The 27,585-nt window shown below is 43.3% G+C and overlaps 1 protein-coding gene across 1 annotated transcript in view; it reads right to left on the bottom strand.

Annotated features, from left to right (window-relative positions):
* The window catches only part of atad2b (ATPase family AAA domain containing 2B), a 177,420-nt gene that overhangs the window by 74,360 nt on the left and 75,475 nt on the right, over positions 1–27,585 (bottom strand). Inside the window, exons 6-11 of the mRNA XM_070884187.1 lie at positions 25,349–25,490; positions 20,004–20,117; positions 19,439–19,514; positions 19,065–19,166; positions 15,148–15,259; positions 6,762–6,877 (exon numbers count right to left, since the gene is read on the bottom strand). Coding sequence (XP_070740288.1) covers positions 6,762–6,877; positions 15,148–15,259; positions 19,065–19,166; positions 19,439–19,514; positions 20,004–20,117; positions 25,349–25,490 — 662 coding nt within the window. The remainder of the gene's footprint in view (positions 1–6,761; positions 6,878–15,147; positions 15,260–19,064; positions 19,167–19,438; positions 19,515–20,003; positions 20,118–25,348; positions 25,491–27,585) is intronic.

Genomic DNA, 27,585 nt, shown 5'->3' with positions numbered 1-27,585 from the left:
ATCTACTTGTGACTTTGAAATTCATGACTCCAAAAAACTTCTGGGCTAGGCTGCCCATTCCCCTCCCCTCACCTCCATGCAATCTATTACAATCTCCTGAAAATGACAGAAAATGTTTCATGCGAAAGACAGTATAGAACATCCTCACTACTGCACTGAAGTGTCGGCCTAGATTGTGTTCAGGTCTCTAAAGTGGATCTTGAATCTAGGATGTTCTGATTCAGAGGTGAGAGTGCAACCACTGAGCCAAGGCAAACACCTGGCAAGGGTGATAGATATGGTTTAAAGAGGAACCAATTCTTTAAACAACATTGAAAATCAGGGTTTTTCTACATATGAAAGAGCTAATAAGTATTCAGGGACAGAGTGTTTTGCATAAATGGTCAGACATGATGGCTTCCAGCAATTTAACCTTCTAAAAGAAATAACCACCACATTTAGTTAGAAACGTAAATGATTGGGCTCTGTCTATAAAAATAAGATTAAAACATCACTTTTGTTGATAAAACAGAACAAATGCCCAAGTAAATAAAATATTGCTTAGGTAATAAGAGGTGTAAAATGATCTCAATTTGATTTGGATTGAGACAGTAAAAAAAAACCTTTACGTTTTTGATTAATCCTCTGTAATGACCTCAGGGTGCTTTTTCTACATTAAAGGCATTATATAAATGCAAGTTGTTGTTGTCATCATTGGCAAAGGCAAGTCACATCTCTCTTATGCTATTATTAGGAAAACAGAAAGTAGAGAACACAACAGGAGAAAACTGACAATGACACTTGGATTACTCCTACTTTTAAAGATTAATGCCCTGGCATGTACACTGTCAACTGGAAGACCCATAGCTTAACATGCACAATATGTGAAATATGAATCCAAACTCACTCACTCCCTCCATAGACAGCAACTAAGCCAATCACATCCAACCAAATGCAGATCAGAAAACACAGAAAGCAATCCTTTTGAACATGAAGATATTAAAATAAATCTGATCAATACATCTTCTAACTGCTTGTCATCATCAATGCTCATCAATACAAAAGGCTTTGATGGATTTATCAAATTTCAAGGTGAGAATTTTTATATTATATACTTTTATAAGAATATCTAATGAGGCCAAGGCACTAACATTTTAAACTGAAACTGCATTGGTTCTCTTGTAAATTTCTTTCTAGAAATAAACAGTTTGTAGTTTAGCTGGAAAAACAGTTAAGCCATCAGCAGTGCGCAGTGGCATCTCATTATTTCCCAGCAGTACAAGAATAAATTGTGCACCCCACTGCAAGCCGTCTTTTATACACTTCATACAAAGCCAAAAAACAGAAGTTGCGTTTGGAGACTAACTTTTATGGTGAGCATGAGCAAACAGTGTTGAGAGTGTCCGAATCATAAGGTTTTGATTTTAAACTCCTGAATTCCAGTTAACTGGAAGTTTAACAAAATAAATGTTAAATATGCCCATGAAGAGACAAACTGAGTATTCAGATAAATTCTAGATCAAAAAAATTAAGTCTAAGCTAAATATTTACATAAACACATATCAATAGATTAGAAAGGGAAAAGATATTTACAGAACTTCTACCCAATGAAACAAGCATTAATAAAAGATTTCAAAAATTTCCAAACTAAAAACTGCAATGTGACAAAATATGCAAAGATCAAGATACAGGAAGTTAGGTGAAATCAATTCGGCTTCCCCTTCTCACCAAAAATATATTTAAAAGCTTACATAAAGCAAGTCTAGACTTGTCCAGAGACTGAACATATAATCCATTGAAGAGTGGAGAATTTTATCCATTAAAATTGTTTTTAAAAAAAAATCAATGCGAAGCCTTTCTTTTGTTCAAATTCATTATATTTTCAAAATTCAAATGAAAAGCTATGGAGCTGTATTTGCAGATGATGTCGCCAAATGACACCATGTAGATAAGAAATAGGAGTGGGCCAAGAACAGATATACTTGGGGGACTTGAGGCAACAATGTGGTAGCAGGAAGAAAAGTTTATTGTTTTGTCGGCAAACACAGACGCCAATTTGTGCACAGCAAAGCTCCTCAAACAGCAAGGAGATCAATTACTACCCAGTCTGCATTTGGAGGAGTTAATTGAGGGATAAACGTTAGCCAGGACACCAGGAGAATTTCCCTGCCCTTCTTCACCAAGGCAGGCAGAAAGGGCCTCAGCTTAATGATTCAGCTGAAAAGACAGGACCTGCAACAATGCAACACTTGCTCCGTATTGCACTGAAGTGTCAACCTGAATTCATAGAAGCATAGAAAGTTACAGCACAGAAGGAGGCCATTTTGGCCCATTGTGTTCATGCTGACTGACAAAGAACTATCTAACCTAATCCCACTTTCCAGCACTTGGTTACAACACTGCAAGTGCATATCCAGGTACTTTTTAAAATGTGGTGAGGGTTTCTGACTCCACCACCTTTTCAGGCAGTGAGTTCCAGACCCCCACCACCCTCTGGGTGAAAACATTTCCTCTCAAATTCACTCTAAACCGCTTACCAATTACTTTAAATCTATGCCTCCTAGTTGTTGACCTCTCTGCTGAGGAAAATAGATCTTTCCTATCCACCCTTTTAAGGTCCTTCAATTTTATACACCTCAATAAGGTCTCTGCTCAGCCTCCTCTGTTCCAAAGAAAGCAACCCCAGCCTATCCAATCTTTCCTCATAGCTAAGGTTCTCCAGTCCAAGCAGCATCCTCATAAGTCTCCTCTGTACTATCTCTAATGCAATCACAGCTTTCCTGTAATGTGGTGACCAGAACTGCACACAGTACTCTAGCTGTGGCCTAACTCGTGTTTTATACAGTTCAAGCATAACCTCGCTGCTCTTGTATTCTATGCCTCGGCCAATAAAGGCAAGTATTCCAATATGCCTTCTTAAACACCTTATCTACCTGGCCTGCTACCTTCAGGGAATTGTGGACATGCACTCCCAAGGTCAGGAGTTGAATGGCAGAGCAGGCTCGAGGGGCCAAATGGCCTACTCCTGCTCCGATTTCTTATGTTCCTTTGTTCCTCTACACTTCTCAGTGTCCTTCCATTTATTATGTATTCCTTTGCCTTGTTCGCCCTCCCCAAATGCATTATCTCACATTTCTAAGGATTGAATTCCATTTGCCATGGTTCTGCCCACCTGACCAGGTCAATGATATCTTCTTGCAGTCTATAATTTTCTTCATCAACTACCACACGACCAATTTTTGTATCATCTGAAAACTTCATCATCATACCCCCTACATTCAAGTCTAAATCATTGATATATACCACAAAAAGCAAGGGACGGAGTACTGAGCCCTGCAGAACCACACAGAAAAAAAGCCGTCCCGTCACAAAAACACCCATCGACCATTACCCTTTGATTCCTACCTCTGAGCCAATTATGAATCCAACTTGCCACTTTGCCCTGGATCTCATGGGCTTTTACTTTCGTGACCAGTCTGCCACGTGGGACCTTATCAAAAGCCTTGCTCGACCCACCTAGTTACCTCCTCAAAAAAGTGAGACATGACCTTCCCTTAACAAATCCATGTTTTTCTAAATGAAGAATTAGCCTCACCCTCAGAATTTTTTCCAATAATTTTCTCACCACCGAAGTTAGGCTGACTGACCTGTAATTACTTGGTCTATTCCTTTCTCGCCTTTTAAACAAAGGTACAACATTAGCAGTCCTTCAGTCCTCTGGCACCACACCTGTAGCCAGAGAGGATTGGAAAATGATGGCAAGAGCCTCTGCTATTCTCTCTCTTGCTTCCCTTAACAGCCTGGGATACATTTCATTCAGACCTGGGGATTTATCCACTTTCAAAGCTGCTAAACCCCTTAATACATCTCTCTCACTATGTTTATTTCATCTAATATTTCACACTCCTCCTCCCCAATTGCACAAAGCCTGCTTCGTCCCTCTTTTGTGAAAACAGACGCAAAGTATTTATTAAGAACCGTACCCACATCTTCCCCTTCTACACACACATTACCTTTATGGTCTCTAATTGGCCCTACTCTTTCTTTAGTTATCCTCTTGCTCTATGTATTTACAAAACATCTTTGGGTTTTCCTTGATTTTACTTGCCAAAATTTTTTCCATGCTCTCTGCTTTCCTAATTTCCTTTTTAGTTTCACCCCTGCACTTTCTATACTCCTCCAGAATTTCTGCAGTGTGAAGTCCTCAGTATCTGCCTCCCTTTTTTTCTTTATCCTACCCTGTATGCCTCTTGACATCCAGGGGGCTCGAGATGTGTTACTCCCACCCTTTTTCTTGAAGGGAACATACTTGCTCTGAACCCTCAATCTCATCCTTGAATGCCTCCCACTGCTTGGACAGTGACACCTTAAAGTAGCTGTTTCCAGTCCACTTTGGCTAAATCACATCTCAGCTTAGTAAAAGTGGCTTTTCCCCAATTGAGAACTTTTATTCCTGGTCTATCTTTGACCTTTTCCATAACTACGCTAAATCTAACTGAATTATGATCACGAGCACTAAAATGCTCTCCAACTGATTCCCCTTCCACCTGCCCAGCTTCATTCCCTAAAACTAAGATTTATGTACTCAAAATCCCTGGAGCAGGTCTTGAACACATTAACCACTGACTCGAGAGACAAAAGCGCTACCACTGAGGTAACCTGACACCAGGAGATTTAAAAGGAGCAGCAAATGCCTGGACTAACGTTGAGAGCAGGAGTTGCTATTTAGAATATCACTGCTACACGAGCAGGGCTACAGCAGATGGGAATGCACTGGTTGAAATGAGAAAGAACAGAAGAAATATTTGTGAATACCAGCCTACTTGAATATAAAGGGACTGGTAGTGTTGACCCGTAAGGCTCCTGTTGGGATGAAATGTAGAATGTTGCGATGCAAGGGGTGACGCAATTGTGGGGGGCTGACTGGTTGGGCCGGATGCTCTTTACCTTTCCGCTATTGTTCATTGGTTTATATGTAACCTTCAGGGCTGCTGACTGAGGGCTGTGTGGCTCTTTGTCGGCCGGCGTGGAAAAGATGGGCCGAAATGGCCTTATTCTGCGCTGTAAATTTCTGTGTTTCTATGCAAGGCCCACGCAATTTTAATTCCCGAAGCTAACCTGCGTGCAGATCAGTTGCCCGCCCAAAACCGGTGAGAAACAGCAGCTAGCTGACTAGTGGGAGCGTAATGTCAGGTGGCAGAAGGCCGCCACTGGGGACCTCCTCCAGGTCCCGCAAGGAAAGTTGAGAGTTAGAAAACTTGCCTGTATGGATCTCTTCTGGCCCCAACTCCTCTTCCCACTAGGTTCACCTGATGAGAATGCCACAACCCTGCTCAACCCACTAGTTAGAAAATTAGTGAAGACCCAATGAGGTCATTGGAGCCTGATCTGCATATTTAAGGAAGGGAGGGTTTAAACTAGCTTGGCAGGGGGATAGGAACCAGAGCATAGATTCAGAAGGGAGGAAAGTAAAGCTGGAAATGGAGGCAGAAAATTAGTAAGTGAGTTTGGAAGGCAGAGGGGAAAAAAAAGCTAGAGAATAGACAGGTTTGGCAGTGTTTAATGATCTATACTTCAATGCAAGGAGTCAAGTGAATAAAGCAGATGAGCTAAGGGCACAGATAGACATGTGAAAGTATGATATCATAGCTATTACTGAAACATGGTTTAAAGGAGGGCAGGAATGACAGCTCAACATTCCTGGTTGCAGGGTTTTCAGACAAGATAGAGGGGGAAATAAAAAGGAGGGGGTCGCAATATTGGTTAATGAAAGCTATGAGGAGGGATGATATGTTAGAAGGATCAACAAATGAGGCCATATGCTTTGAACTGAAGAATAAAAAAGGGGCAATCACATTACTGGGAGTGTACTATAGAGCCCCCCCCCTCCCCCGCCAAATAGTCAGAGGGAGATAGAAACATGACAGCTACAATATTTTAGCCATAATGGATACATAGCCTAGGATAGACTGCCTAAACACACAATGAACACCCACCGAGAGTGGCATTAGAAGTCTCAGAAAATAGTGCAAGGGGTCAATTAACTCCAGAGAAACAATAGATGGAAAACAGTGGAGACAGCAGACTGCGCAAAAATGTTTAAATTATTGAAAAAATATTATTTTTCTGTCCTTTAAAAGTCTTACACTGATCAGGCTTAAGAATTTCATGGGCATTCGCTGAGCAGGGTTTGGGCAAATAAACTCTCCGCCAGTGAATGCCCATTTACTTCAGAATTATGCGATCTGTCAAGATCGTACTCGTACCCGCCCGCGACTTCAACCCCAGTGTCTCACGGAGACAGATAAATATGTTTGGTTACAGTGAGAAATCAGTATTCAAATAAAGTGTCAACAAAGCACAGCTGATTCCCAGCAGTATAACAACTTGCATTTATATAGCATCTTCAATGTAGAAAAACTTCCCAAGGTGTTTCACAAAAGGTGTAATCAGATAAAAATGGAGAGCCAAAGGAGGAATATGCACTACAAGAGACTATTCAATGCCGATCACCAATCATGTCCAGTGGGAATCCAACAAAAAATTTTACCTTTAGTAAGGTAACATATCAGACAATCAATCAGGATGTCCACACAATTCCCAGCAGACAGGTTCTGGAGGGGCCTCCAAATGACAAGAGATGGTGCAAGTGTGATGAAGCCCATTTAGCTAGTTACTTTTGCAACACAAATGTGTTCATTACAAACTTTAGTATATACCTGGTATATGGAAAGACCAACTTGTCAGATTTATGCATTTCTAGCTCCTTTAGAAATACATACCTTGGTGGCTGAATCTTGAATCGCTCAAATACTTCAGGATACAGCAGAGGAAAAACGACCATTTCTTTGAGAGCTTGAATATGCTGGCTAAGCCCTCCCACACTATCAAACCGCACCTAATAAAACCAAGTCCATAAAAATTAAATGAGCAATCATGCAGCCTCAGAGGTTTTGATTTGAACGACTTCACTGAAAAGTAAACTACAGTATGACATTTTTACAGCTCAATAAAAATGACAGAAAATAAATTCAGCTATTAACTGTTATTGGCTACCTAGTATGTATTAATAGATTTTCCAAATGCAAAATTAGCATTCTTAAGACTTTTAAGATAGAATCATAGAATGGTTACAGCACAGGAGGCCATTCGGCCAGTCAGGCCTGCGCCAGCTCTCTGCAAGAGTACTTCAAGCTAGTCCCACTCCCCCACCCTTTCCCTGTAGCCCTGCAAATGTTTTCCCTTCAGATACATATCCAATTCCCTTTTGAAAGCTACAATTGAATCTGCCTCTACCACCCCCTGAGGCAGTGCATTCCAGATCCTAACCACTCACTGTGTAAAAGAGTTTTTCCTCATGTTGCCTTTGGTTCTTCTGCCAATTACTTTAAATCTGTTTCCTCTGGTTCTCAACCCTTCTGCCAATGAAAATAGTTTCTCTCCCTATCTACTCTGTCTAGACCCCTCATGATTTTGAACACCTCTATCAAATCTCCTCTCAACTTCCTCTGCTCCAACGAGAACAACCCCAGTTTTTCCAGTCTATCCACATAACTGAAGTCCCTCATCCCTGAAACCATTCTTGGTAATCTTTTCTGCACCCTCTCTAAGGCCTTCACATCCTTTCGAAAATGTGGTGTCCAGACTTGGACACAATACTCCAGTTGAGGCTAGGCCAGTGTTTTATAAAGGTTCATCATTACTTCCTTACTTTTGTACTCTATGCCTCTATTAATGAAGCCAAGGATCCCGTATGCTTTTTAACCACTTTCTCAACTTGCCCTGCCACCTTCAATGAGTTGTGTACATATACCCTCGGGTCTCTTTGTTCATGCAACCCCTTTAGTTTATATTGCCTCTCCTCGTTCTTCCTACCAGAATGTATAGCTTCACACTTTTGTACGTTAAATTTCATCTGCCACATGTCCACCCATTCCACCAGCCTGTCTATGTCCTCGAAGTCTATCACTATCCTCCTCACTGTTCACTATACTTCCGCATTTTGAAATTGTGCCCTGTACACCCAAGTCTAAGTCATTAATATATATCAAGAAAAGCAGTGGTCCTAAGTACCAACCCCTGGGGAACACTACTGTGTACCTTCCTCCAGTCCAATAATTAATTGTTTCACCACTACTCTGTTTCCTGTCACTAGGTCAATTTTGTATCCATGCTGCCACTGTCCCTTTTATTCCATGGGCTTCAACTTTGCTATTATGTGGCACCTTATCAAACGCCTTTTGGGAGTTCATGTACACATGAAACGCATTGCCCTCATCAAAAAACTCAATCAAATAAGATAAAGTTGTATTATTAATCAAACCAACAGACTATGTACACAAATAATCAAGGACAAATTATTTACATAGAATTAGATTGGACCACCACTTCAAAACTCTGGTACAGTGATGGGTTACACTCGACAGTGGAAGGACATAGATTCTGCCCACATGATGTAACTGTGTTCTCAGTTGCAGCAAGGAAAAAACAGAAAGGAATAACACTGAATCTGCTCAAGCACAAAGTGGTCAGTTACACCGTAGAATATACATAAGGTTATGAGCAGCATGTCTTGCTTGGGGTTTCAAGGAGGCTCAGTCTCCCCTAAGAAATAGTTTGATGATTTCATGAGACTTTACTATTCACATCTCAACCTCTAATGAATTCTGCACTATTAAGTTAAATTTCAGTACTGTCCAGTACCTGTACGCACATTGATGATTTCCATTTGTTGGGATCAATTTTTCCCAGGGATTTGCAATTTTTTTGGAGCAGGCTGCACTTTTTGGCCTAAGTTGAAAAAACAGAGTTTCCCCAAACAATTTGCACTAGCGTTACGTTTTTTTTTAAAAGGGGAGGTTTTTTTTCAGCCAAAGGAGGCAATTCTGGTCATTTATGGAAGTTTGGCCAGCTGAGAGTTACTCCAGTTCTGCTTAGGCCAACCTATGTGGCCCTGCAGAAAATCCTTCCGAAGAGTTAAAAAGAAATCGGCGCAGGCAAGAAAATCGGCTCAGGCAAGTGTAGCAGATGCCCGGATAACAGCAGCAGGAAAAAAGAGAGAGGGGGAGAAAGAAGTGGGGGGAGGAGGAGGGAGAGGGGGTGGGGGGGAAGCCTTTCGGGTGTAGTTAGGTGCTGGGGCTGAGAGGGAGGAGGCCAGTCGGCCCGGGGTGGGGGAGCGGACTGGGAGGCCAGTCGGCCTGGGCTAGGGAACGGACCGGGAGGCCAGTCGGCCTGGGTTGGGGCGAGAGCACGCACCAGGAAGCCACTAGACCTGGGCTAGGGGCGGGAGAGCACACCGGCAAGCCCTTCGGCTAGGGCTAGGGGCGGGAGCATGCACCGGCAAGCCCTTGGGCCTGGGCTACGGGTGGGGGAGCAGTCCGGGAGACGACTCAGCCTGGGCTAGGGGCGGGAGAGTGAATCGGCAAGCCCTTCGGCCAAATGGAGATCGAGAGAGAGATAGATCGAGAGAGAGAGATCGAGGGAGAGAGAGAGAGAGATCGAGAGAGAGATCGAGATCGAGGGAGAGATCGAGATCGAGATCGAGATCGAGGGAGAGATCGAGATCGAGATCGAGATCGAGGGAGAGATCGAGATCGAGATCGAGATCGAGATCGAGATCGAGATCGAGATCGAGGGAGAGATCGAGATCGAGGGAGAGATCGAGATCGAGGGAGAGATCGAGATCGAGGGAGAGATCGAGATCGAGGGAGAGATCGAGATCGAGGGAGAGATCGAGATCGAGGGAGAGATCGAGATCGAGGGAGAGATCGAGATCGAGGGAGAGATCGAGATCGAGGGAGAGATCGAGATCGAGGGAGAGATCGAGATCGAGGGAGAGATCGAGATCGAGGGAGAGATCGAGATCGAGATCGAGATCGAGGGAGAGATCGAGATCGAGGGAGAGATCGAGATCGAGGGAGAGATCGAGATCGAGGGAGAGATCGAGATCGAGGGAGAGATCGAGATCGAGGGAGAGATCGAGATCGAGGGAGAGATCGAGATCGAGGGAGAGATCGAGATCGAGGGAGAGATCGAGATCGAGGGAGAGATCGAGATCGAGGGAGAGATCGAGATCGAGGGAGAGATCGAGATCGAGGGAGAGATCGAGATCGAGGGAGAGATCGAGATCGAGGGAGAGATCGAGATCGAGGGAGAGATCGAGATCGAGGGAGAGATCGAGATCGAGGGAGAGAGCGAGATCGAGGGAGAGAGCGAGATCGAGGGAGAGAGCGAGATCGAGGGAGAGAGAGAGATCGAGGGAGAGAGAGAGATCGAGGGAGAGAGAGAGAGATCGAGGGAGAGAGAGAGAGATCGAGGGAGAGAGAGAGAGAGATCGAGGGAGAGAGAGAGAGAGATCGAGGGAGAGAGAGAGAGAGATCGAGGGAGAGAGAGAGAGAGATCGAGGGAGAGAGAGAGAGAGATCGAGGGAGAGAGAGAGAGAGATCGAGGGAGAGAGAGAGAGAGATCGAGGGAGAGAGAGAGAGAGATCGAGGGAGAGAGAGAGAGAGATCGAGGGAGAGAGAGAGAGAGATCGAGGGAGAGAGAGAGAGAGATCGAGGGAGAGAGAGAGAGAGATCGAGGGAGAGAGAGAGAGAGATCGAGGGAGAGAGAGAGATCGAGGGAGAGAGAGAGATCGAGGGAGAGAGAGAGATCGAGGGAGAGAGAGAGATCGAGGGAGAGAGAGAGATCGAGGGAGAGAGAGAGATCGAGGGAGAGAGAGAGATCGAGGGAGAGAGAGAGATCGAGGGAGAGAGAGAGATCGAGGGAGAGAGAGAGATCGAGGGAGAGAGAGAGATCGAGGGAGAGAGAGAGATCGAGGGAGAGAGAGAGATCGAGGGAGAGAGAGAGATCGAGGGAGAGAGAGAGATCGAGGGAGAGAGAGAGATCGAGGGAGAGAGAGAGATCGAGGGAGAGAGAGAGATCGAGGGAGAGAGAGAGATCGAGGGAGAGAGAGAGATCGAGGGAGAGAGAGAGATCGAGGGAGAGAGAGAGATCGAGGGAGAGAGAGAGATCGAGGGAGAGAGAGAGATCGAGGGAGAGAGAGAGATCGAGGGAGAGAGAGAGAGAGATCGAGGGAGAGAGAGAGAGAGATCGAGGGAGAGAGAGAGAGATCGAGGGAGAGAGAGAGAGATCGAGGGAGAGAGAGAGAGATCGAGGGAGAGAGAGAGAGATCGAGGGAGAGAGAGAGAGATCGAGGGAGAGAGAGAGAGATCGAGGGAGAGAGAGAGAGATCGAGGGAGAGAGAGAGATCGAGGGAGAGAGAGAGATCGAGGGAGAGAGAGAGATCGAGGGAGAGAGAGAGATCGAGGGAGCGAGAGAGATCGAGGGAGCGAGAGAGATCGAGGGAGCGAGAGAGATCGAGGGAGCGAGAGAGATCGAGGGAGCGAGAGAGATCGAGGGAGCGAGAGAGATCGAGGGAGCGAGAGAGATCGAGGGAGCGAGAGAGATCGAGGGAGCGAGAGAGATCGAGGGAGCGAGAGAGATCGAGGGAGCGAGAGAGATCGAGGGAGAGAGAGAGATCGAGGGAGAGAGAGAGATCGAGGGAGAGAGAGAGATCGAGGGAGAGAGAGAGATCGAGGGAGAGAGAGAGATCGAGGGAGAGAGAGAGATCGAGGGAGAGAGAGAGATCGAGGGAGGGAGAGAGATCGAGGGAGAGAGAGATCGAGGGAGAGAGAGATCGAGGGAGAGAGAGATCGAGGGAGAGAGAGATCGAGGGAGAGAGAGATCGAGGGAGAGAGAGATCGAGAGATCATAGAAACATAGACATAGAAAATAGGTGGAGTAGGCCATTCAGCCCTTCTAGCCTGCACCGCCATTCAATGAGTTCATGGCTGAACATGCAACTTCAGTACACCCTTCCTGCTTTCTCGCCATACCCCTTGATCCCCCTAGTAGTAAGGACTTCATCTAACTCCCTTTTGAATATATTTAGTGAATTGGCCTCAACTACTTTCTGTGGTAGAGAATTCCACAGGTTCACCACTCTCTGGGTGAAGAAGTTTCTCCTCATCTCGGTCCTAAATGGCTTACCCCTTTTATCCTTAGACTGTGACCCCTGATTCTGGACTTCCCCAACATTGGGAACATTCTTCCTGCATCTAACCTGTCTAAACCCGTCAGAATTTTAAATGTTTCTATGAGGTCCCCTCTCATTCTTCTGAACTCCAGTGAATACAAGCCCAGTTGATCCAGTCTTTCTTGATAGATCAGTCCCACCATCCCGGGAATCAGTCTGGTGAATCTTCGCTGCACTCCCTCAATAGCAAGAATGTCCTTCCTCAAGTTAGGAGACCAAAACTGTACACAATACTCCAGGTGTGGCCTCACCAAGGCCCTGTACAAATGTAGCAACACCTCCCTGCCCCTGTACTCAAATCCCCTCACTATGAAGGCCAACATGCCATTTGCTTTCTTAACCGCCTGCTGTATCTGCATGCCAACCTTCAATGACTGATGTACCATGACACCCAGGTCTCGTTGCACCTCCCCTTTTCCTAATCTGTCACCATTCAGATAATAGTCTGTCTCTCTGTTTTTACCACCAAAGTGGATAACCTCACATTTATCCACATTATACTTCATCTGCCATGCATTTGCCCACTCACCTAACCTATCCAAGTCACTCTGCAGCCTCATAGCATCCTCCTCGCAGCTCACACTGCCACCCAACTTAGTGTCATCCGCAAATTTGGAGATACTACATTTAATCCCCTCGTCTAAATCATTAATGTATAATGTAAACAGCTGGGACTCCAGCACAGAACCTTGCGGTACCCCACTAGTCACTGCCTGCCATTCTGAAAAGTACCCATTTACTCCTACTCTTTGCTTCCTGTCTGACAACCAGTTCTCAATCCACGTCAACACACTACCCCCAATCCCATGTGCTTTAACTTTGCACATTAATCTCTTGTGTGGGACCTTGTCGAAAGCCTTCTGAAAGTCCAAATATACCACATCAACTGGTTCTCCCTTGTCTACTTTACTGGAAACATCCTCAAAAAATTCCAGAAGATTTGTCAAGCATGATTTCCCTTTCACAAATCCATGCTGACTTGGACCTATCGAGATCGAGAGAGAGATATATCGAGAGAGAGATATATTTCGAGAGAGAGATATATTTCGAGAGAGAGATATATTTCGAGAGAGAGATATATTTCGAGAGAGAGAGATATATTGAGAGAGAGAGAGATATATTTCGAGAGAGAGAGATATATTGAGAGAGAGAGAGATATATTGAGAGAGAGAGAGATATATTTCGAGAGAGAGAGATTTCAAGAGAGAGATATTTCGAGATCGATCGAGATCGATCGAGAGGGCGAGAGAGAGATATCGAGATCGAGATATATCGAGAGATAGAGATATCGAGAGAGAGAGAGAGAGAGAGAGAGATATCGAGATCGAGAGATCGGAGAGTCAAATCGGTGGGGATAGAGAATGGGTCGGCAAGCCCTACCGGCAGGGTTGGAGGTAAGTTGCTGTTATGTGTTTTTCAATTCTTTTAATGTGTTGGGAGCTGGCTATATGCTTCACTTTACAGCCTCAGCTCACATCGGGTTACCATGGTAGCCCGATCTTTTTGGCACAGATGAAGGCTCCACCCGCAAAACTAAAGGTCGGGTTACGCCAGGCCAAAATGAAGAAATCTAATGGGGAAGCGTAGAATTTTTTTGGGCGCGCACTTGGGGGCCCCCCCCGCAAAAAAAAAAAGGCGTAACTCTTGAAGTACGCCAAAAAAATGCTTTGGGGAAAATTAAACCCTTAATCTCTGGCTTCTGACCAGGAGATTTGTAAGGAAGAATGCAGACAAATTTGCCAATCATGAACTGGAGGGTTCATGAGACAACCCTCAACTCTAGCTCACTGATCTGCCACTCCAATTACTGTTCGAAGCATTCGGCCTGTAGCCACTTTTTTATGATCAATTAGAAACGTCAGTTTAAAGACCCAAGAAGGTAATGGTCATTATAGTTGAACAATATTATCTGTATTGTCACCAATGAGAAGCTTTTTCTAAGGCAGAACCAACTCTCATCAGTGGGACAGTGCACATCAGCTTGCAGCCCACTTGAAGACTCTTATGAGTGCACCAAGAAAGAACATCTTACTAGCAGAGTGCAGCTGGTCAAGTGTGGGCCATAAAGTGTATAGTGTATATTTAAAATAATTTGTTGCGGTGGACAGAAATGAAGCTACTGACACCAAATTTGGGAGGAGGGAAGATTTTAAAACAACGACGAAGTGGCAAACCAAATACACAGATCTGGAGAAGTTGGAAGTAGGCTAATGGATGACAAATGGCATTTAAGGTGAAGGACTGTAAGGCAATGAGACTAGGGAATAAATAATGGGAATATAAAGTAACTAGTTCGAAGCTATAGGACGCAATAAATGAGAGCATTCTGGGAGTATTAGTGAATAGCTCATTGAAACCCAACAACACTGTATATCAAAATCAAGGAAAGCTAACTGATTGATAAGTATAGCCAGAGGGATAGGACAGACCAACAACTTGCATTACATAGCATCTTTAACATAGTAAAACACAGCATCGCATACAGCGATAATGAATCTGTACAACCAATGTCAATGCCATTGCCATGACTGGCATACTTTGTATAGTTCTGAGCAATGTAGCACAGTAATAACATCCAGGCACAGAAGGCAGTGCAGAAAAGGGCAGCCAAACTGATATCTAGCTTAATGAATCTGGAAAAACTGGGAATGTTTACTCTGGCGAGTAGGTTCATAGGAGATATTATTTAAATATTTAAAGGAATAGATAAATTGAACCCCGATATGTCGGAAACTGTCACAAAATCCAGAACCAGGGGACACAGATTCAAGCTTTAAAAAAAAAGAGTACTTTATATGAAGAGGGTGCTGAATGTGTGGAATGGACTGACGAGCAAAGTAGGAGAGAAAGATAGTGTGAAAGATTTAAGGGAAAATGGATGAAAATTTAAAGGATTGGACAACTGTAAGGAGTTAGTTTTTGGATCTGATCAGGAGTCCTTCCTGGTCTTGCACTTTCCTGTGCTGACCAACTATGCTGCAATATATTGCACAAAATTCTGAACTCACATGAAGCTGATGTTACACTGGAACAAAATATTGTGCAACAATTTTGTACGAGAGTATTTTTTTTTTTATAGACAGTATACTTACTGATGCGTCTAAGTGCATCGGATCGACATCAGCCAGACTAGCACCAACTTTGACACGTTCCCTAAGGATTTCACTCGTTAAATCTTCTGTTCTAATGTTCATCGGAAGACACCTGTTTAGTAAATACAACGCCGCATTGGTTACCATTTTTCTCAAAACTTTCAAATTCTTAGTTTTATTTTTAAAGTTTTCTTTTTAAATTTTACTTTACACTGTACTGCTCATCAAGATGAGACATTCTGCTGCTGGGAAATGAACGCTTTGCCGTTTTGTGCATCAAATGCCAACATCAACCACTCTCATCCGGTATAGTAGTTTCTTGGTAGTCTGTCATATCCAACAAAGGCGTTGATGTGCTAATCATCAATGGCATGTGTCTTCAAGTGGCTGTATAGGCCAATTCTGGATGCACATAGTCTCTTGCACGTCGGACAAGGGAAGTTCGATGTGCCTGATGCTGACAGTACTGCCATCTGATGTCGTCTATCTCTAGTGTCCCACAGACGTTGACATTGGCTTTCTTCGAAGGTCTGGCAGGCAGTCCTCGTGAGGGTTCGCCACTGGATTTTATTAGCTGCAGTATTCACGAGGTCCTTTGGTCAGATGCCACAGTACTGGAGGTTAGCCTTAATGCAATCTTTATAGCGCTTGCAGGGGCGCCCCTGGTGTCTTCGACCTTCACAGAGCTCGCCGTGAAGAAGCTGACGAGGGATCCTTGACTCATCCATGCGGATGACATGTCCAGCCCACAGGAACTGGGCTCACATGATCATCACCTCGATGCTAGTTGATTGTGCTCTCTCCAGAACCTCAAAGTTTGACACCCGGTCTTGCCAGCGTATGTGGAGTATAGATCTGAGACTGCGCATATGGAAAGCTTCCAAATTTTGATGTGACGCCTGTATGGTGTCCAGGTCTCTCATCCATAAAGGAGAGATGAGAGAACGACTGCTCTATACACCAACAGTTTAGTTGACAGTCGGATGTGGTGGTGACTCAACACCTTAGTGCGCAAGCGACCAAGTGCCTGGCTGGCTTTACAGATCCTTGCATCAATCTCCTTGTCCAAGGACCCATCACTTGATATGGTGCTGCCAAGGTACCTGAAGCTGTCCTCTGCCGATGAAGACTGTCGGAGCAGGTGCTGTGGTGCCAGGGGCAGGCTGATAGAGAACCTCGGTTTTACTAAGGCTGATAGTTAGGCCAAACAATTCTGTTGCCTCAGCAAATTTGCTGAGTATGAATTGTAGGTCACTCTCCTTGTGTGCCACAAGGGCGCAGTCGTCAGCAAAAAGTGCCTCTAGGATGAGTCATTTCTGTACTTTGGTCTTTGCAGCAAGGCGGCAGAGGTCGAACAGTGAACCATCTAATCGCTATTTCAGGCAAACCCCAAACTCCAAGTCTTTTATGCCATCTCAAATGGAGTGAAACAAGGTTGTGTACTCGCTCCAGTTCTGTTCAACCTATTCTTTACCTGCGTCTTGAACTATGCCATAAAAGACTTGGAGTTTGGGGTTTACCTGAAATATAGTAGTTAGACACAGGTTAAAAGTGCTCTATTTTGCTCCAATCTCAGGTGGAATTCCTCTATCAACAGTGCATCACTGTCCATTTTGTACAGTACACCAGCCATCCTGTGGTCTGTGCGAGTAAGATTGCAATTAGTGCTGCCTTAAGAGCAAGGAACCATACTGATAGGAACTGGATTACGAAAGTAAACTTGCGCAAAACATAAAAACAGATAGTAAAAGCTTTTACCGATATATAAAACGGAAAAGAGTGACTAAAGTAAATGTTGGTCCCTTAGATGATGAGAAGGGGGATTTAATAATGGGAAATGTGGAAATGACTGAGACCTTAAACAATTATTTTGCTTCCGTCTTCACAGTGGAAGACACAAAAACCATGCCAAAAATTGCTGGTCACGGGAATGTGGGAAGGGAGGACCTTGAGACAATCACTATCACTAGGGTGGGGGGTAGTGCTGGACAGGCTAATGGGACTCAAGGTAGACAAGTCCCCTGGTCCTGATGAAATGCATCCCAGGGTATTAAAAGAGATGGCGGAAGTTATAGCAGATGCATTGCTTATAATCTACCAAAATTCTCTGGACTCTGGAGAGGTGCCATCGGATTGGAAAGCAGTTAATGTAACGCCTCTGATTAAAAAAGGGGGCAGACAAAAGGCAGGTAACTATAGGCCGGTTAGTTTAACATCTGTAGTGGGGAAAATGCTTGAAGCTATCATTAAGGAAGAAATAATGGGACATCTAGATAGGAATAGTGCAATCAAGCAGACGCAACATTGATTCATGAAGGGGAAATCATGTTTAACTAATTTACTGGAATTCTTTGAGGATATAACGAGCATGGTGGATAGAAGTGTACCGATCGATGTGGTTTATTTGGATTTCCAAAAGGCATTCGATAAGGTGCCACACAAAAGGTTACTGCAGAAGATAAAAGTACACGGAGTCAGAGGAAATGTATTAGCATGGATAGAGAATTGGCTAACTAACAGAAAGCAGAGAGTCGGGATAAATGGGTCCTTTTCAGGTTAGAAATCGGTGGTTGGTGGTGTGCCACAGGGATCGGTGCTGGGACCACAACTGTTTACAATATACATAGATGAACTGAAAGAGGGGACAGAGTGTAGTGTAACAAAATTTGCAGATGACACAAAGATTAGTGGAAAAGTGGGTTGTGCAGAGGACACAGAGAGGCTGCAAAGAGATTTAGATAGGTTAAGCGAATGGGCTAAGGTTTGGCAGATGAAATACAATGTCGGAAAATGTGAGGTCATCCACTTTGGGGAAAAAAAAACAGTAAAAGGGAATATTATTTGAATCGGGAGAAATTACAACATGCTGCGGTGCAGAGGGATCTGGGGGTCCTTGTGCATGAATCCCAAAAAGTTAGTTTGCAGGTGCAGCAGGTAATCAGGAAGGCGAATGGAATGTTGGCCTTCATTGCGAGAGGGATGCAGTACAAAAGCAGGGAGGTCCTGCTGAAACTGTACAGGGTATTGATGAGGCCGCATCTGGAGTACCTTATGATGATAGATTGAGTAGACTCATTGGAGTTCAGAAGGATGAGGGGTGATCTTATAGAAACATTTAAAATAATGAAAGGGATAGACAAGATAGAGGCAGAGAGGTTGTTTCCACTGGTCGGGGAGACTAGAACTGCGGGGCACAGCCTCAAAATACGGGGGAGCCAATTTAAAACCGAGTTGAGAAGAATTTCTTCTCCCAGAGGGTTGTGAATCTGTGGAATTCTCTGCCCAGGGAAGCAGTGGAGGCTAGCTCATTGAATGTATTCAAATCACAGGTAGATAGATTTTTAACCAATAAGGGAATTAAGGGTTATGGGGAGCGGGCGGGTAAGTGGAGCTGAGTCCACAGCCAGATCAGCCACGATCTTGTTGAATGGCAGAGCAGGCTCGAGGGGCTAGATGGCCTACTCCTGTTCCTAATTCTTATGTTTTATGTTCTTATGAGACTGCCCAATAGACAAGGGCAATCCCATCAATTTGAACTAGTTCCAATTCTAGGGATCACACATACCACATCACCCTTACTTTTCTGAAAACTGATGCACAGACTAAACTTTTTGCATACAATAATAGCACAACAGATTCTAGGTAAACTTGACTTGTACACCAGCATAATTGCTCAAAAAAACTTAAATATAATAGAGAGGAAAATAGTTAACTAGTTTTTTGATTTGCACATTCACAAACTGAACAAATACCTTCCAACAAGTTGTATAAATTATAATCTAATGTAATTCCTATTTAAAATACTTTGATTTGACAGCATGCACAAGATTATGTCAGTTCCTTTAAATCATGCAAAAGCACACTAATGGCCAGATCTTTTAAAATCATGAGTAAAGATCTATGTTGATATGCTTCACCTGTTTCTGGCTCGAGCCATGCTTTTGCATTTTCTTCTTTCAAAACGTTCTTCATCAGACGACGAGGTGGTGTCACTGCTGTGGATTGCATGCTTCTTTCTCCTTTTAAAAAACAGAAAAAAAGTTAAGCTATCTAGGCCTAGAATTGAAAACAGGTTTGTGGGGCAGCCTTAATGGACCAGATTGTCTTTTCCTGTTTGTAATTTCCATATGTTCAGATGCTCCCTGAAAATGCTCCCACTCATCTGCTATCTATGCAGCCAAACACAAAAAGCCAAAAGAAATTCACCGTTATCTATAAACCAAAACTAAATTTAACAATTGAGACTGCCACTTAATATATTTTTTTAAATTGTATTTTTGAGTGATTTTACCTGATGTGACTCCTTCTTGCAGGAGATCTGAGAGTATCAAATAGTGTGCTTTGTCTTTGTCGCCGATGAACAGGCTCTAAAAACACAAATCAATTCCTGCACTTAAAGAATTGTTAGCTTGGGTACAACAATGCCTTATAACACAGACATTGGGCACACAAATCTTTGAAACAATTTATGAAGTGTTCTTATGCAAAATGAATGCAGTATTTTCTGTTTATTGCTGAACCTTTTACCCGCAACTTTATAAAAATGCCATTTTCAGAAGGTTAATTTTCATAATTGTCATTTTAAGTAGAAAATTTTATGGATTTACTGCATCTTTCACAACTAGAAACAAATATGCTCTAAAAAAAACTTGAGAAAGTTACTAAATAATTTTATTAAAATCTGGATTAGTGCATGACACTGACGTTAGTGTGTCAAAACAGATATTTAGGATGTTTCAAATAAATAATTAATGGAAAAATATTTAGTAGTGCGATGAGGATGAAGAGGAACATTATTGAGTCTGTGACCATTACAGTATTTCAAGTAAAAACAGAAACTACTTTGCCACTTTTACCTATTGGAGGTGCTTGGTATCTTTGTACAGCCTTCCGTTGCCTCAGGTTGTACGGTCTGTCATTTTCTTCAGCCTCTTCTACTTCATCTCCATCTTCCTCTTCTTCCTGAGATTCTATTAAAACACAAATAATAAAGATCAATATGTATTTTATTACTGCAACTATCAATTTGGTTATGTAATAATCATTGGTAATACCAAACATTTTGTTTTGCTTGGAATTAAAGACACATACTAATTATCCCTTAATCTACAGAACAGGAAAAGGCATATGATTAATACAAAAAATGCTACCATTTTAAGTGTTAATAACTTATTTTTAATTCTTGGCAGATATTACTCATTTGATTAATTTGTTGCAAAGTACAGATTACTACATCTTTCCACTTTACTAAGCAATAGATCAAGAACATAGATTTGATGATGACAAACTGTTATGTTCCTTAAATACAGATGTTAAACGCTGTTTCATGTGGTTGATAAATACAAAAAAAAGTGTTTAATTGGAATTAAATATGTACTATTAAATTATACTGGGGTCCATGAAACTACTGGATTGTTGTTAAAAACCCATCTATTTCACAAATGTCCTTTAGTGAAGGAAATCTGCCATCCTTACCTGGTCTGGCCCATATATGACTCCAGACCCACAGCAATATGGTTCACTCATAACTGCCCTCAGAAATGGCCTAGTAAGCCACTTAGTTGTACAAAATCGCTGCAGAAAACAATAAGAATAAAAAACTGGACAGACCACCCAGCATCAAACTAGGCACTGGCTTCAGACATGACAATAGCACAACCAACCCAGTCGATACTGCAAAGTCCTCCTCACTAACATCTGGGGACTTGTGCCAAAATTGGGAGAGCTGTACCTCAGACTAGTCAAGCCTGACAGTCATACTCACAGAATCATACCTTTCAGCCAATGTCCCAGATTCCTCCATCACAATCCGTGGGTATGTCCTGTCCCATCGGCAGGACAGACCCAACAGAGATGGCGGCACAGTGGTATACGGCCAGGAGGGAGTGGCCTTGGAAGTCCTCAACATTATCACATTACTTCAGGTCAAGCATGGACAAGGAAAGCTCCTACTGCCCTGCCTCAGCTGATGAATCAGTGCTCCTCCATGTTGAACACACAGAGGGTAGCAAGAGCACAGTATGTACTCTGGGTGGGGGACTTCAATGTCCATCACCAAGACTGGCATCACTATTGAACGAGTCAAGGAGGACATAGCTGCCAGACTGGGCATGCGGCAGGTGGCGAGAGAACCAACATGAGGGGAAAAACCTACTTAGCTCTCACCCTCATCATCATCATAGACAGTCCATCGAAATCAAGGAAGACTTGCTTCCCTCTAAAAGTGAGTTCTCAGGTAGCTGTACAGTCCAATGCGGGAATTACAGTCTCTGTCACAGGTGGGGCAGACAGTGGTTGAAGGAAAGAGAGTGGACGGGGAAGCCTGGTTTGCCGCACACTACTCCTGCTTTCTGCGCTTGATTTCTGCATGCTCTCGGCGGCGAGCCTCAAGGTGCTCAGCACCCTCCCGGATGCTCTTCCTCCATTTTGGGCCATCTTGGGCCAGGGACTCCCAGGTGCCGGTGGGGATGTTGCAAGGAGGCTCCGAGGGTGTCCTTGAAACGTTTCATCTGCCCACCTAGGGCTCGCTTGCCGTGTAGGAGTTCCGAGTAGAGCGCTTGCTTAGGGAGTCTCGTGTCGGGCATGCGGAACCTGTTCAACCTTCGCCACCTCCAGGCTAGATCCAAGGTCGTCCCATCCTCTCATCGAACTACAGTACGCGGACGACGTTTGCCCCTGCGCAGAGTCAGGCCGAACCCTCATTAATCTACCCATCGCAGATGCATCTGTCCATGGCAGTATTGATAGCAGTGACCACCGCATAGTCCTTGTGGAGACGAAGTCCCGTTTTCACACTAAAGACACCCTCTATCATGTTTTTGTGGCATTACCACCGTGCCAAATAGGATAGATTCAGAACAGATCTAGCAGCTCCAAACTGGGCATCCATGGAGGCACTGTGGGCTATCTTCAGTAGCAGAATTGTATTCCACCACAATCTGCAACCTCAAGGCCCAACATATCCCTCACTCTACCATTAATGTTAAGCCAGGCGACCAACTCTGTTTCAATGATGAGTGCAGAAGAACATGCCAGGAGCAGCACCAGGCGTACCTAAAAATGAGGTGCCAACCTGGAGAAGCTGCAATACATGCATGCTAAACAGCAGAAGCAACATGCTACAGAGTTAAGCAATCCCACAACTAATGGATCAGATCAAAGCTCTGCAGTCCTGCCACATATATTCACGAACGGTGGTGAACAATTAAACTAACAGGAGGAGTAGGTTCTAAAAATATCCCCATCTTCAATGATGGCGGAGCCCAGCACACGAGTGTACAAGACAAGGCTGAAGCGTTGCAATCATCTTCAGCTAGAAGTGCCAAGTGGATAAGAACATAAGAACATGTTCCATCTCAGCCTTCTCCCAAGGTACCCATCACAGAAGCCAGCCTTCAGCCAATTCGAATCACTCCATGGGATAGCAATATACGGCTGAACGAACTAGATACAGCAAAGTCTTCAGGCTGTCGGGCTGAAGACTTTGCTCCAGAACTAGCCATACCTCTAACCAAGCTGTTCCAATACAGCTACAACATTGGCATCTACCCAACAATGTGGAAAAATATCCTGATATGTCCTGTCCACTAAAAGCAGGATAAATCCAATCCAGCCAATTATTGCACCTTCGGTCTACTCTCAATCATTGGCAAAGTGATGGAAGGTTCATCGACAGTGCTATCAAGAAGCACTTACTCACCAATAACCTGATCAGTTTGGGTTCTGCCAGGACCACTCGGCTCCAGACCTCATTACAACCTAGGTCCAAACATGGATAAAAGAACTGAATTCCAGCGGCAAGGCAAGAGTGCCTGGCAGCATTTGACCAAGTGAGGCAATCAAGGAGCCCTAGTAAAATTGAAGTCAATGGGAATCGGGGAAAAAACTCTCCACTGGCTGCAGTCATACCTAGCACGAAATCTTGTTGGAGCCTTAGTCATCTTAGCGTCAGAATGTTGCTGCAGACATTCCTCAGAGCAGTATCCTCAGCCCAACCATCACCTGCTTCATCAATGACCTTCCCTCTATCATAATATCAGAGGTGGGGATGTTCGTTGATGACTGCAGTGTTCAGTTCCATTTGCATCTCCTCAGATAATGAAGCAGTTCATGCCCACATGCAGCAAAACCTGGACGACATTAAAGTAACATTCGTGCCACACAAATGCCAGGCAATGACCATCTCCAACAAGCAAGAGTCTAACCACCGCCCCTTGACATTCGACGGCATAACTATCGAATCCCCCATCATCAACATCCTGGGGGTCACCATTGACCAGAAACTTAACTAGACCAGCCACATAAATACTATGGCTATAAGAGGTCAGAGGTTGGGTATCCTACGGTGAGTGACTCAGCTCCTGACTCCCCAAAGCCTTTTCACCATCTACAAAGGCACAATTCAGCAGCGTGATGGAATACTCTCCACTTACCTGGATGAGTGCAGCTCCAACAACAATCAAGAATCTCGACACCATCCAGGACAAAGCAGCCCACTTGATTTGACACCCCATCCAACACCTTAAACATTCACTCCCTCCACCACCAGCGTCCACAAGATGCACTGCAGCAACTCGTCAAGGCTTCTTTGACAGCACCTCCCAAACCCGCGATCTTTACCACCTAGAAGGACAAGGTCAGCAGGCAAGTGGGAACACCATCACCTCCAAGTCACACACCATCCAGCCTTGGAAATACATCGCTGTTCCTTCAGTCGCTGGGTCAAAATCCTGGAACTCCTTCCCTAACAGTATTATGGGAGTACCTTCACTGGACTGCAACGGTTCAAGGCGGCGGCTCATCACCACCTTCTCAACGGCAATTAGGGGTGAACAATAAATGCTGGCCTTGCCAGCAACACTCAACCCAGGAACAAATTAAAAAAATGCAACCTCTTCACTAATCAAACCATTCTGGTTAACAGATCATTTCTATATACAATAAATAGACCCAGTAGTATATAAGATGCAGTCTGACCAGGGTACTGGACAGTTTAATCATGACTTCTTGTGACTTGCATTTACTGCTTTGACCAAGTAGTTTAGTATTCTATTGACTTGTTGATTGCTGTTTTGAATGGATAGTAGATTTGATGCTCAATATGTCCAAAGTGTCGGGTGTCTTTCAGTACATGCTTGCGTATTTTAATGAACACTGAACATGCATGTCACCCATTTCTCCTACTTATGTACAGCACCTTAAACTTGCCTGCATTAAATTTCATTTGGCATTGTTCTGTATAGTCACATACTGTGTGCAACTCATTCTATAATTTCTGAGCTGCCTCCTCCAATTCCACCGCCCTTTCTAGTTTATCATCTGCAAATTTGGCCACATTGAGGGTGGGTGAGGGAGTGGGGCGGTGAATGAGAGAGAGTGAGAGAGAACACGTGTCTGGTGACTACTCTTCAATAGAATGTCACTATCGCACTGCCAGTACTACTATGTTGGATTTTAGTGCCGCTACAACAGTATGATTACGAGTAGTGATTTATTTTTAGCAATGCATAAACAGAAGACTGCATTCTTCAGAGCGGATTTAAATATATTTATAATGATGTCAAAGTTGGCAAGGGTTAGGCCCAAATCCTCAGTGCATAAAATTTCCAGAATTTCACTGAGTATCTTCACCACACGACTGCAGCGGTGGTGGTGAACTGTCAAGAAGATGGCTCACCACCACCTTCTCAAGAGCAATTAGGATGGGCAATAAATGCTGGCCTTGCCAGCGACGCCCACATCTCGTGAATGATTTTTTTTAATGAAACAAATGAACTATTCACAGCACCACTATCTGGCAAAAAAAAGGTACCACATGAACAAATATTGTGCCACAAACAAGAAGATAGATGCTGATACAATATATTGGAGCATCTTGCTCCAGAGTTGTCAACAACAGTTTTGATCTCCCACACTCAAATTCCAGATCTCAGCTGCATCACTGTAACGAGCAGAGTTGTGGCCATCACGTCATTTTTTTATCTATGGGCCCATGGACAAATCAGTAGATTATGCCCTCTAGCCATTCTTGCACTCAGTTTCTCCTTCACGTTTCTGGACACAAAAATACAGGAGAAAGGAGTAATGCTCCTTGCAATAAAAATCCTGTTCTTATTGCTCATCATTCAGGGTTAAGACAAAAGATGACAGCTATCAACAAATTAAAAATATTTAGAAAACTTTAGACAAATAAAAGATATACCTTCACTTCCTTCTTCTTCCTCTTCCTCCTCCTCCTCTTCATCTCCTTCACTAGTTTCTTCAACATGGATAGGCATTCCATACATGTTTCTTCTCAAAGGTTTCCTTTTCCTCTTCACACGGGAATACATATCCATGTTTTCCTATGATTAAGTTGTACATATTTTTTCCTATGATTAAGTTGTACATATTTTTTCCAAATTACACAATGTTACACAAGCACACATTTCAGAAATGTTTACAAGTTAATATTGCTGTATCATTTATACTACTTCAAACTCCCAATAACATAGGTCAAGTAGAAATAAATCACTGTTGGAATATTGTTATTAAATCAATTTAATCTAAACGTCAGAAATAAAAAGAATTTTTAATCATGAGTGCTGACCAGAACTATTAGCCGAGCCTCAAAATAACTAGTGTGATGCAAGTCCACACTCAGAAGCTGCAGCATGATGGGAAAATTCCTAATTGGTCAATAGGACAAGTCCAGAAATTGGTGAATTCCGGTCAAAATTTGAGACTCCTGGTCGTTTGTGTTCAATGAACACAAGTAAATGGCTAATTTAAGAAAAGGATGCGTTAAATTAATACTTGGAACTCAAGGCAAACCATTGAAAATAAATGACTGACCTGATGAGCATGCTAGTTTTCACTTTATTTAGACTCTGAAGAACATAAGAACATAGAAAATAGGAACAGGAGTAAGCCATACGGCCCCTCGAGCCTGCTCCACCATTCAATAAGATCATGGCTCATCTGATCATGGATTCAGCTCCACTTCCCTGCCCGCTCTTGCTTCATTCATGTACTAAGATTAATGGCAACTATTTTATTTTTATCTTTCCCATGGTGCTGCAGCTTTCGAGCACAAGTGCGACCAAATATCATATCACCATCATATCAGAGTTGCTGCTGAGCATTAGCAAGCAGAAAATATGGTTTTAATTAGAGAAGCTAAAAACAAATCAACAAGCAAATAATCCAGCAATGTTGGAGTTGTTCGAAGTCGTCAGTCTTTCTTCAAAACAGATGCTCCACAGCAACCTGAAAATTCAAGACAGGAAGCTGGAGGCATTTGAGTGCTTCTCTAAACTGCTATTTCTACCCCAAGTCACTGAAAACAAATCTAAGTCCTGTGACTAACTGCTGATTACATAGATCGGGGGAGAAGCGGAAGCCGTTTTTTCCAGTAATCAAGTTAGAAAACAGAACATTCCTACCTGAATAGTTTAGCAATTTTAAGTACCGTACTACCTATTTGCAATTCTGAAGTCACTCCTGTTATGTATGCAATCCTATGCAACCAGTATTATACCGCCACCAGAGGGCGTACCTGTTGGAGTCCCAAGGGATCCCAGCATCCCTTGGGAGCACTGTATATAAACAGGCCTCCCATGCTGTACCAGCACTCGAGTTAGAATAAAGGAACTAAGGTCATACTTACTCACGTCTACAGTACTCAGTTACATTACTTTATTTGAGACATAACAACTCCCTTTCTCCCCGACATCAACAACATGCTTTAATATATATATTAAGTATGGCAATGCTGACGCTTCAGCATGTAGAACTTGATGATTGCAATAGACCTTTTTAAAATCAGATAACTGCACTGACTGTCCAGGACTTGAAACTGTCATTATGATTCCATTCTTATAAATTGTGCAGAGTTTTGTCCAGAATTGATATGCTTCAGTACTGAGACCATTATTGAGCTGTGTAGAGTAAAAGCCTCCTGAAGCAAAAGATGCACCACACCCACAGATAAGACAGTTCATATTATCTATCACAAACATTCACTTGCATATCCAATACAATGGGCTCAAGTTTTAACTGGATTTGCTCCTTATTTTTTTGGAGTATCCTAGAAATTGCAATTTAGTTTGCTCCAGTTCTAGTGAGTTAGTTTAGTTTCTTTTTAGTTCAGGTTTTTTTCCCAAAAGGGGGCGTGTCCAGCCACTTACACCTGTTTTGCAAGTTTGAGCTGCGAAAACATACTCCAAACTAAATTAGAACGTAGTAAGTGTCCACTTTTGTGCGCCAGGAAAAACCTTGTGTAGAGTTAAGCAATCAGCGCAGCTAGCCAGAGATTAGTGGGGGGGGGGGGGGGAAAGAAGGGAGGAGAGAGAGCACGAAACACCTTCACTATTAAAAATAAAGAACCATCATCAATAATAAATGATAAATCAATAAATAAAAGTTTTTTAAAAAATCAATAAATAAAAAATTAAAAGT

This window comes from Pristiophorus japonicus, chromosome 7, assembly GCF_044704955.1.
Source record: "Pristiophorus japonicus isolate sPriJap1 chromosome 7, sPriJap1.hap1, whole genome shotgun sequence".
In the NCBI taxonomy this organism is placed as follows: domain Eukaryota; kingdom Metazoa; phylum Chordata; class Chondrichthyes; family Pristiophoridae; genus Pristiophorus; species Pristiophorus japonicus.
The sequence above is the reverse complement of the archived record's forward strand: the minus strand, read 5'-3'. Positions and strand labels throughout refer to the sequence as shown.